A 12548-nucleotide genomic window follows, 5' to 3' on the forward strand; every position below is an offset into this window, starting at 1 on the left:
TTATTCATTTGGCAGATGCTCTTATTCAGAGCACAATACAAGACGTGCATTCAATAGGGTTAAGCTATTAGCTGCACAGACCCTGAATCATTACAGCCAGCCTTAAAATGCAGTGCCATTGTGGCAAACATTGTCACGGTGGGACTAAGTGCTGTCATAGTGTGCACATCCTTAAACTGTTACCATCAATTTCCAGCCACAAGGTTTGCACTACCACAAAAGACAGCCTGGCTCATTTTTGGGGCATAATGCTACATTTTCCTCTGCACAACATTGACTGAAAACAAGAGAACAAGGAAAGGTGTGTGCAAAGTATCCATTTGCCTTTTTTTTAATCAATCTTCTGCAATGCTGGGTTTACCTACAGTTAGTAGCCACCTGGCAGCTTGTTAAATTGTCGAAGACAGATTTGTGTACTTGCAGAAAATCGCAAGTTCGAAAATTGTAGCTATTCTGACAGAATGCATCACTTCTGTGTGGGTGCTTGTTCTCTCTTCAGACCCACAAGCTTGCACAGTAGCTTGGTACACTTTGCACTTAGAGAGAAATACAAAGTAAAATGGAGAACTGGAAATAGCAATGAAAAAAGTGCTAGTCATTTTAAAATTAACCGCAGGAGTTAATGTGTTAATGCTGAAAGCTAAATTTTCTATGAACAGACTGTGTTGACCACAGACTAGCCGATGCTGGAAGTTTGGTTGATGTTTCAAAAGCTGTACAGAGGAGCACTTTGCTTTTTAAAGCAATATAACGGCTAACAGTCCAAAACAGATACAGCAGAGATGTACTCAACAGACAATACAGCACCTTTTGGGAAAGAAAGACATCGAGGAGTCCAGAACCATCAGTTGGCTTGGCTTCCACCCACAGACGCTCCTCACCAAGCAGTGAATTCATCCAGTCCTGCAGGGCCACACCGGCAATTACACACGCATAAATAACAATGTAATAGTGTAGGCATGGAAATCTGTATGTATGTTCTCTAATTCAGTGTGACATTAATACATTGTGTTATGTGGGTGGACATTAACAAACCAAGGCACAATTATGGTAAAAAAAAAAAAGTCCATACATTGAAAAAAAGAAAAGTGACCATCGACATTATTTCCCTCATGTATAACAGTCTGAAGATACTGTACTGTTTTTTTTATATGGCAGTAACTGGAGACAGTGTAACATTGTACATGTATACATCATTTTGTTGATATGGCACTGTTTTTTCTTATGTTGTGGTGTCTGTAGGCACTATACTTTTTGTGTGTGTAGAATGAAGAATGTGTGTAGATACTGTACCCAGTTTTGCTGGTGTAAGGTGGCGAGGGTGGCGTTTTTCTGGGAACAGAATACAATGGCATTCTGGCAGGACCCTTGGCCATGCGAGAGTAGATAAAAAACGTCGTCATGTAGATGCCACACTTCTCCAGCAACACTGAAACCTGTATAAGACACAAAATACATATGTAGCAGTGGAGATAATACAGAGAAATGTTTTTTTCATTCTGTAGAACTTGTTTAGCCATGATTGGCCTGAGAGGAATGTCACACACCATTTTTCCTCAACTTTCATCAATGGATGTAACATTTTCATAACATAAACAACCTTTTTTCAAGTTGAAATGCAACTGTATTATTTGAAGTTTGACTCTGAAGTTGACTGTATAGATTTTGCTTTAAATAATTAGCATATTGACATAAACATCACTGTGAATTTGAGTGTTTGCCTGTCAGTTTTGCTTATTACAATGGCAACACTCTTAGCTGGGTATTTACAGAGAGGGACTTCCGTAGTGCAAGTATGCATTTATATTTATTTATATTTTTATGCTGCATGTGGCAATGTGTGCAGTGGTTCCTCCTGTCACAGTAAAACTCCTTCAAACTCAACTGTGCTGTGGCCTTCGCTTTATCACACAAAGCTGCATCTCACAATAGCTTGGATGTGATCAGATAAAATATGTTGCAGCAATCAAATGCATATTTGACCATGCATCAGAAAGCTCCTGTACTCACGCACATGCGCACACATGCACACATACACACAAATGTCAGTCAATCTCTCTGTCCCTCTCCAAGGTAATCAGGTTTAAACAGAAGACAAGCTCAAACTAAACTACAAAATCCTGACAACACCAATTCATTCTAGGTGAGCTCCCACTGGATTTTTCCTTGCTTGTTATTGTGGGACTTCAGACAGAACCACATGAGAAGCTGTCAAAACAGATTTAATGCAACTCTATTTAGATAGCACATATGTAGGTAAGCATTGAATTGTCCAGTACAAACATTGGATGATGTGAAGTGGTTTGAAAAATATCCCCTACAGAAATGCAGAAATGATCATTTTAGCTTTAGCACAGGTCATCTTTGGAAAATAAATTACCAGTAGTTATTTTAATCATATTTGCAAACCTCCTGCACTCTTATTCGGTGCACATAGGTCACTCCACATTGTGAATCATTTCCTGGTACTTCTATAAATGGATGAAAATACAAAACACGGATAAAAATTACGTGATAATAGGAATTACATAATAAAAAGACTTTTAAAAAAACATAATGATCTATGTGGCTTTCCTCTGTTGCTTCAAAGTCCCTTTCACCTTAAATCTAGATTATGTGAAATGAAACAAGTGCGGACAGTATTTTATAAATACGGCAAAGGTGGGCACTGCTCATTTTTCTGTACTTATATTAGATAGCATTCTACATTCTATTGGAATATGACACCCTGCCGGTGAAAAATACATAATTTGTAGGTATTGCATATTTAACACACTTAATGAACACTTAAGGCTTCTTTTCTTGAAATGTAATGTAAATGTAAATGTAAAATATATAAAACTTATTTTTAAAATAACAGAATATTTCTAGATTTCCTGTTCCTTGAATATTTGCTATGAAAACCATTTCAGTGACTACCATGACCACAAAGTCACTCAAAAGGTGAACATTTGCCCAGAAACATACACTGGCAATAAACATGGAGTAGAACATGTCAAAACTGTCCTTTTTGGGAAGAAGATTCTCAGTGTAGGTGGTCCATTTTTTTTCAACAAAATAATTAGCCTTCTTTTAATGGATTGCCTCAATGGGAAGGTAAAGTTGTATCATGTGAGAATTACATGATTATAAGTGGTGTATTTGTATTCTAGGAAATGGAGTTCAAAGCAGAATCAAGTGTTTCTAGGGCATCAAACAACCAGTTTTACTCATGTGATTCCACACAACTAACACACAAATATCTCTGAGGTGAGATAAACTGCTAAATATGACAGTCCTTTCAGTTATTGAGTTTGTAAGAACAACGTGACGTAGGACTGTGGTTAATTTTACAGAACAGAGACGTGGAGGACACTTTTAAACACAAGTTTCCATTTCTCTCAACAGAAGGAATCCTCACCTGTTTCAGATGACAATTTTCCACTGGAAGTGGAGTGGGAATCTATAAGCAAAAAATTAAGTTCAGTTTAATTAAATGCCTTATTTTCAATATCTCCTTCAACTGGCTTTTCTCTACTTTCATTTTTTGAGACTTCCTTTATTTTTTCTCTCCTTTTTCAAAGATCAAAATCTCTTTCCAGCACACCCAAAACAATAATTAAGAATAGCTCTGTACCACTTTTCTGCACCCTTAAAAGTATGTTGGATATGTAGAACATTATGTTTAGATAACATAACTCCATAAATTAAACTTTTCACCAATGCCATATAGCAATTCAGACCATTACTCACAATGTACTGCCACTACCACCAGTATGATGACCAGTAACACACTTATGAAGGTAAGCAGGCAGATGATTATGGCTTTTGAAAATCGCCCTGAAATACACAACATTATGACACAGTTTAAATTGTTATGGCTTCAAAGATAATGTAAGTCATTTACCATCCACCAAACAATTGTTACGTGTAAACATCAGACAATCATTGTACAGTAATGTACAATGTGTACATGTACATGTACATTGTACATTAATGTACGAATGTACATTAAATCATGCTGAAAGTTTGACTATACCTTTTTTAAGCTGTAAGTTAAAATCAGTTGTTGGTTATACCCAGAATTTCTGTATACTTTTATCATCTGCGCAGTGATTTAAGTTATTTGATTAAGAGATAACAGTATTCTTGATGACGTAAGGAAAAGAAGGCTGTTAAAAGTTGCAATGCAAAATTCATAATAATGAAAATCTGCAAATTGGACTGTAAAAACTCACCCACAGCAAGCTGCTTGCTCTCCACAGGATTTTTAAAGTGCAAAGTCTGGTAGGTGCTCTCTGCCCTTATAGCTTCTTCATAAATATTCTGTGAAGCACCACACTCTTGAACAGTCTCCATTGGGTCATGTACATACAGGTACCTTTGCTAAATTATATGCTAAATTTTCATTTGAAGAGTGTCGCCCTAGCTAGTATGTACTGGTGGAGCCAAAAGAATGATAGTATGACAACTTCTTATTTCTCTTTTTACGTTTACATTTTCATTACCACTTTTTTCTCTTCTGCTCTTGTGGTTTTGCCAGAGGAAATGACAGCATCAAGTGGAAAGGCTGATGTATATCCTGCAATGTACTGACCATAGATGTTTCACAATATGCTTATGACACACAACTACGAACTGTAAACCTTTGTTTTTACAGAAATGCCTTAACCAATCATACAATCACAAGACACTAATTAATATTTTGTTAAACCCATGCAGATGATTGACTTATTGCAACAGCTTTTTTTATCTCCTATCGTCCTATCTCATTCTATTGATTTGGATCTTTGTTTTCAAATATGAAGAAGACAAAAAAAAAAAACATTTACAAACTGACATTACACCTTATGCATGCCATGTCATTTCAGATTTTCAGTTTCAAATAAATGAAATCTCACAAAGAATGGAAAACAAGTGAAATGCAAACGCATTCTACTTTTAGGTTTGGAACAGGACTGCTAAAGCTGTTCGGCCTCTTACATTTAGCTGTAAATTTATCAAAGGGAAGTATGGTCCAACATCAGTAATCAGTTCTGAAATTCTGAACGGGTACAATTTCCTTGACAATTGTCGAACAACATACAAAGGAACAGATGCGAATTGAATCTTTTACATTACATTATCATCATTAATCCAGAGTGGCTAAAAAACTATATCTGATAAAGTGGAATGAAAAGTTACACAAACAAGACACCACTTACCACATATGAACAAGCATCATCAGTGCCAAACACAGTGCTGAGATCAGCATGTAAGTGCAACGCAATATACACCATGGAGGGACTTTCTCATTCCTAACAATGCTAACACATTCTCCTACTACATATATAATTACACTTAAGAGGAACAAAAGTTCACACTTGGATAGAGGGACTGAGGTGTAGCCTGAGGATATGAGTCATCAGTGTGTAACAGAAGAAGGCCAGCATGTATACAATACATTACATTATATAACAGACGCTCTTATCCAGAGCGACTTACATGTGTTACAATTTTTACATGTTATCCATTTATACAGCTGGGTATTTACTGAGGCAGTTGTGGGTTAAGTACCTTGCCCAAGTGTAGAGCAGCAGCGGCCCAACGGGGAACTGAACCAGTAACCTTTTAGTTACAAGTCCTGCTCCTTACCACTATGCTACACTGTCGCCTCCTCTATGCTATGCTGACCACAGCAGGAAGCTTATTCTACCACACAGGGGTCAAAACAGGTAGAGGATGCAACTGTGATGCGCGGTTACAGGAGGGGAGTAGCTAAGCGTTCTGAAGCAGCTGAGCCCTGTAGCCTGGCTGGTGTGTACGGTCTGACGATCAGCTAACGATAAGAGGGAGCCTTCTTTTGCACCACTCGGTCGGCTAACACCAGCATTTTGAAGCGGATGCTTCACCAGTGGCTGATGGAGGAAGACCAGGATGGATGAGACGTGGGACAGATTGGGGACATTGTGGTGCAGCGGAACAGCAGCATTCTGAATGAGCTGCAGGGGTTTGATTGCACATGCAAGCAGGGCGGGCAGGAGGGAGTTACAAAAGCAGGAAGTCGCTCTGGATGAGAGCGCCTGCCAAATGCATGTAATGTAATGTAATGTAAGTTTGGGCTGCAGAAAACCAGGGCTTTGAATGGAAGTTTGTTTGAGGAGCTGTGTAGCATAGTGGTTAAGGAGTGGGACTTGTAACTGAAAGGTTGCTGGTTCGATTCCCTACTGGGGCACTGCTGTTGTACCCATGGGCAAGGTACTTAACCCACAATTGCCTCAGTAAATATCCAGCAGTATAAATGGATAACATTGTAAAAACTGTAAATGATATAAGTCGGTGCCAGTATGGTGACATCAGATCACTGTCAAGGACCATCACAGTCTGGGAGGCTGACACTGTGGTGTTTTCCCAACTAATACTCAGGCCTTTGCATGGGTAAGACTTAATGTTGTGCATTAAAATATCTGTAACCAAATTAATCAAACACTTGTGAGCTGGGGATACGCACACCTGACAATTGGTCAAGGTGTTCCGATGGTATAGCCAGTCAGGGTCCTCCCACAACCTTGGAAAAATAATCTCGCTGATGCTGATTCTACATGTAGATTTGTGAACGACCGTCGTCAATGGCAGGTAACTACACGTTATGCAGATACACCATGGTGACGACGAGCAATAGTTGGCCACCAAGGGTTTTTGAATGTTGTGTGTATCCCCAGCTACACATAAGGGGAGGTCTCATATTTATTGGCTCACGGTGGACTTTACTCTAGTTGGGGTGGGGCTCCGTCCAACAACAGCTCAGGAAAGAGGTAAAAGGCCTTCCTCTTTAACAACATAAGCAGGCATAGGACAATTCCAAATTTTATATATTAACAGTTTGCAAATTGAAAAGGTATTTTATGGGTATCCATCTGAAGTGATGTTAGTCTTGGTGTAATGTTACAATGTTTTTGTTTTGATTGAGATCCAAGTAACATCTCAGTTTGAAGGTAACCAACGGTGCTATTTAAGAAATTGTGCTAAGCATGTAGAAATACAATGCATTGAAGAGGGATTTGGCATGTATCATCAGACATGTATATATTCATTCGTTCATTCATTTATTCATATATTTTACTATTAGTATATTGTTATTATTATGACACACACATAATCGTAAGTACAATTTATTGCTATTATACAAACCAGTGGTGCATTCATGATAGTTGTAGGGTACCTTTCCGATGTACAGGTATGTATTTAGGGAAGTTCAAGCGTAATTGTCTTTTCAACATCTCCATACGTCTTTACAATAACAATGGCGAAGAAAAGAATGTACTCTACGGGAAAAGTCTTCCAAGTACGTCAGTCGGAGATACAGGCGCAGAGCGTATTTCGAGAAAACACCAAAGACTGTTTGGAACATCAACGCAGTTCATTTATATCATTCTCACGTGTGACATCTGATTTCTATCGAACTTCAATCAAGTTTAACCGCCACTCCTAAATTATGAGCGCACCTATTGGTAAGGGGAAGGGGTGGGGTGTTTGCTTTAGGTACAAAGGCAGTAAACGCTTGACCTTCGTCTTTTTCTAGTTTTGGTTGAAATGGTCACAGGCGAAGTGCCCTGCGCTGTCGCAATGGGAACAAATGGCAAGGTGTTTACCACGTTGATGCTTTTACTGTTGATACACGACTCGGTAATCGGCAATGACTGGACGTCTTCAGTCAAGGACCGGAACGACCGATATCGTATTCGCACCCTAAAAGAAGAACCTAAGCCAGATGTTAACTCGAAAAACTATAAACATGGCAATTACGAGTCCAACCGGGTAGCGATTGGGGAAGACGTGGCTGCAAAAGATGCCGCTGCCGTCATCGTGGAATGCACTGAAAGGACCATGAATGTAATCGTGAAAGCCGATTTCTACAATGTTGGCCGCCTCATCTCCGCCGAGGAGCTGCGGCTGGGAGCAGATCTGTCAGTGGGATCTTCCTGCCGTGCTTCCGTTTTCAGCGACTCCAGGTTTATCATTGAAGCAAACCTGCACGAGTGCGGCACCACCCTAAGCGTAAGTGTGGAGGCGCGTCCTTTCCCACTGCATTGACCGTTGAATGAAACGCGCCAGGCCGCGAATTATAGAATCGTAGCTCACGTTGATTATTTGTACGCGATCAGAGCGATGCCTTTGGTGGTGATATAACGATTAAATGAAAATTCACGTGCCTTTCTGCCTGGTTACGCCAGTGATATGAGTTTTTTTTTTTTTTTTTTTTTTTTTTTTTTTTTTTTTCTCTCCAAACCTTTAGATGTTCGATGACACCTTGGTCTACTCTAATGTGCTGGTCTTCTCTCCCGTGCCCATCAGTGGCATCATCCGGCTGAACGAGGCAATCGTTCCTGTTGAGTGCCACTATCTGAGGTTGGGGGAAAAAATGCAGGTTGTTGAGTACTTTAGCTGGAGGCATGTGTGTAAAGTGCACATGCCCTTTTTGTCTCCAGGAGACATGTTGTAAGCAGCAACATCCTGAAGCCCACCTGGATGCCTTTCACCTCCACCACATCTGCTGTGGATCTCCTGAACTTTTCCCTGAGGCTTATGACTGGTAGGCAGCCCTGACTGCACACGGCCTCCTTCCAATCAGTTGAATTCTTTGCACGATTGGAGTATGAATGTCCAGTTTGTGTTCACTTCACTTTGTCACCTGTGCAGATGACTGGCTCTCTGAGAGGTCTTCAAATCTGTACTACCTCGGGGACACATTGTACGTTGAAGCCTCTGTCAGCCAGGCCAGTCATCTGCCCCTCCGGCTCTTTATGAACAGCTGTGTTGTGACTTTGGTCCCTGATGCAGACTCTGACCCAAGATATGCCTTCATTGAGAACCACGGGTGAGCAGCTATAGGTGCTGAATCCTGAACTGGAATGTTCACTTCAAAACTGCATGTGATTCTCATCTCTACCTCCCAGGTGCCTGACTGATTCCAAAGTCACAGGCTCCAAAGCCCATTTTATGCCAAGAACCTTGGACAACAAGCTCCAGATGCAGATGGATGTGTTTAGGTTTCACAAGGAATCTAGGAGTTCTGTGAGTATTTGACGTGTATTTGGCCAGTCCCTGTCACCGCGGGATCAACGTACCCAAATCCCTGACTGAGCACAGCTTTGCCATGTTTGTAGATTTACATCACCTGCCACCTAAAGGTGACGGCAGCTTCCCAGGACACCGACTCCATGAACAAGGCCTGCTATTATGCTCGTGAAAGGTGAGGCGATCATTTCTGCCAAGCAGTGTGCCACTCCATTCTTACTGCACTGGAATTCTGCTTTGTAATGCTGTTTGCGTCAGGTGGCGGAGTGTGGATGGGAAGGACATGGTCTGTGACTGTTGCGACTCCAGATGTGCGACAAATGACCCTGGGAGGTCCAAAGTCCGCTACAGCCAACAGGAGGCAGTTTCTGGTATGGGGGGTGGTACACTCCAGAAGTTTTGCCTGGGTTTAAGGCCAGTATTAAGTCTATGTTCTCCTTTACAGGTTCCGCACGGGAGGAAATTGTGACAGTGGGCCCAGTGCATGTGGCTGTGCACAAGATGAGAACGTCAGTCTAATGACACTGCAAAGCAGAAGCTTTACTGGGTTTGTTTGAATTAAGTGCTTCCTGCTTGTTTTACAGAAATGTGTTTATGATCAACACATGCATTATGTCTTAAGATGCCTGTTTTGTATTGAAGACTTGTGTTGTAACATGGAAACCGAGCTGATGTACCCGCTTGGATAAATGCCTGATTTCTGCAACCACTTTCATTTTGTTTCCTTTTATATAGACCCTGGGGATACCCTTAAACTGGGTATGGTACAGCAGGGCAACACCCATTCAAAAGGGATCAGCTTGTACTTTTGACAATATGCAACAAAATTGGTACATGGGTACGCGAGTCAAATGAGGGATTGGGTCATTTATGGGTGTTGCACTTCAAACAGGGACTGACATGGTGGCTGCAACGATTTCAGTTAAGACAATTTGGCAGGGTGCAAGATAAAATGGGTTCAAAATAAAATTTGCGATGCTGTCAATTTGTGAGATCTAGTCTTTTTGAATAAACCCGCAGTGCTATGCTGTGTATTGAAATTGAACATGGGGAACTGTTGCTGTGAGCTCCTGCCATCTAGTGGCCATTAGTGAAAGCACACCTGTCAGGTAGGATGGTATTCTGATGGCAAAATTTGGATGAAAAAGCTACACATCAGAATGCTGTAGTGAGATTGTACATGGATTTGAATGTCTAATGTCTTACCCTGAGATGCTGTTCATAAGTCTGATTTCTTGGTGCACTGACAGTATTTGGTCCTGAGAACACAAATTTTTGTACATGGTGAATTGTTTGCTCATTGTCATAGGCCTCAAAAGGTCTGCCAGTTTGACTTTCCTTACCCCCAAAGCAACTTTTTTTTTTGGTAAATTATCCTTTTGATAATTCTCATGTTAGTCTATGGGAGTTTGGTACAGTGTAGCAAGCGTGCCAATTGCTCTGTGTCAAGTCGTACATTCAATTTCTGGATGGCTTTGTGGTGTGCAGTGTCTGGGAATTTTCACTGAGGTACACGAACATATTGACCAACCTTAAGGAGCACTTTCAGCTGGTCAGATCACTGTAGTCTCAGTCCAGCTCCATAAGGACTCTTGTGCCATTTTGTACATGAATGCTGATGAATTACCATACTTCTCCTGTCGGTTAAATATATTTTGTACAACTATAAATTGAAGCTGTAATTGTCAACCTTTGATCTGGATGATTTCAGTTTGTCATTAAGAGGTTAGTTGGGACGAGAGCTATTGTATACAATCAGCCCAAAGAATGGATCCAGTTTTTTTTATAAAAAAAATGGCTTCACCCAAAGACAAGCCATATATGTATCATTGTTTTCCAAAGCAGTACTTGGAAAGTCTACAGAGTAGAGGCATAGAAATTGTTTTGGTAGGGAGGGGGCAGGAATACTGAAAATGCTAATGATCTGAAGAGTTTGGGGAGATCCCAAGCATAACATGGGTAGCAAAGTTCTAAATCTTCAAAGTAGCATATGGTGTATGAATGTATATAAAGACAAAATCACAAATGGTATTGTGAGTAATTGATGTAGCTGGCCACCAACTGTCACTATGCTACTGTAAGACAGCACTTGAGACAACTACCAGATGTGTTCACTCTTGGCTAAAGACGGTCAAAAACGGATCTTGAGGGCTTGTGGCTAACACCATTCAAAACGTGCATACACATTTAAACGTGCATGCAAAAGCCATGGTGCATTTTTTTTTTTTTGCGACATTGCTCAATCATGATAGATCTGTGATGCTGTGCAGTGCATTACAAAGTGTGAATGCTTGTGTTGGCCCCATCTCCAAACTGCTGAGTCCCCCATGCAATCATGAACAGTGCTGTATGAACACACACACTAAGACTGCAACAGGAAGCTTTTGGGTTAAATGTTTTTCTTTGAGCTGTAAAAGAGCCTTTGCATTTTGTACCAAGCTGGTTCTGGTTTGGCTTAAATGCTGTTACTGGTTGCGCCCTTGCCTCTTGAGACACCTTGCTCTGGTCCATTGTACCCAGATCCGAATAATCAAATTATAGGTTTAACATTTGGTATCATAAATTGAAATCTGTTATGCATTTTGTGACAAGAATTTAATCATTCCAGCTAAATTACTCAAAATTTGAATTTGTTGAGGCTCACAGTGTAAAAATATTTTCATGTGAAGAACATGGTAGTGGAGATGCAATGAAATAAATGAAAAATAAATGAAAATGATAAATAGATGCTCAGTTTCCATTATGAGAATTTTATTGCGTATTAAACTAGGTACTAATATGCCTGCTTTTGGATATTTCACAAACGGTTGTTGATTTTCAATAAGTTACTATACGTCAGATTCTAAAACCTGATTTACATGAACAAAATCCGCAAATAAGGAATGTACACAAACATTTTAAAGTAACTGCCAAATATTAACATTAATAAAGTTTATGTAGGCTGCATGTCACGTCCTCTTTTTACCCCTTGGCATTAACTGTGTAATGGTTAACTGTAGGATATTCCTTTATTTGTTGTTTATGTCTTTCATAACGGCAGGCTCGGCGCTATGGGGATGCTTGGGTGGTGCATTGCACCCCCATCTGTCTCCTTATATCCCGATGCCTACACATTATTTTTGACTTTTTGTGCCCTCCAGTGGATTGCAGTTGGACCCTTTTATATTTTCTCTCGGCGCCGAGCCTGTATAACGGTCTGCTCAATGAGTTTTTACTACTCGTACGTCAATATGTATATATGTATATCATATAGCTATAGCCTACTAATGGTGTTAAAATGCGCAGCTCTGTGTGCGGCTGTTAGCAAACGGGTGAGTAAAAGCAGCACTAGCTGCGACTTAAAACGCGTTCCGTCAGTTGTAAGCAGTTGGATGCGTGTGTGCAGTGTGCGATAACTACGCTGCGGTATGCGCAAACTGCCGCTGAACTTCCGCATGCACTGTCTCTCTATAACAGAAACAATGCTTGTTATTCGCTATCTGTATGGCCACTACTACGGATGCTATGTCAAT

General features: G+C 40.4%; 1 protein-coding gene across 1 annotated transcript; it reads left to right on the forward strand.

Annotated features, from left to right (window-relative positions):
* Positions 1–1616: 1616 nt before the first annotated feature.
* Positions 1617–9555, forward strand: LOC118774576 (zona pellucida sperm-binding protein 3-like). Its single transcript, XM_036523928.1, has 10 exons — positions 1617–1624; positions 2149–2210; positions 7541–8016; positions 8255–8367; positions 8448–8551; positions 8659–8836; positions 8916–9033; positions 9126–9211; positions 9295–9347; positions 9482–9555. Exons 1-10 carry the CDS (start codon positions 1617–1619, stop codon positions 9553–9555), a joined length of 1272 nt encoding a protein of 423 aa, XP_036379821.1.
* The last annotated feature ends 2993 nt before the right edge of the window (positions 9556–12548 follow it).

Source organism: Megalops cyprinoides, chromosome 3 (assembly GCF_013368585.1).
Source record: "Megalops cyprinoides isolate fMegCyp1 chromosome 3, fMegCyp1.pri, whole genome shotgun sequence".
Lineage (NCBI taxonomy): Eukaryota > Metazoa > Chordata > Actinopteri > Elopiformes > Megalopidae > Megalops > Megalops cyprinoides.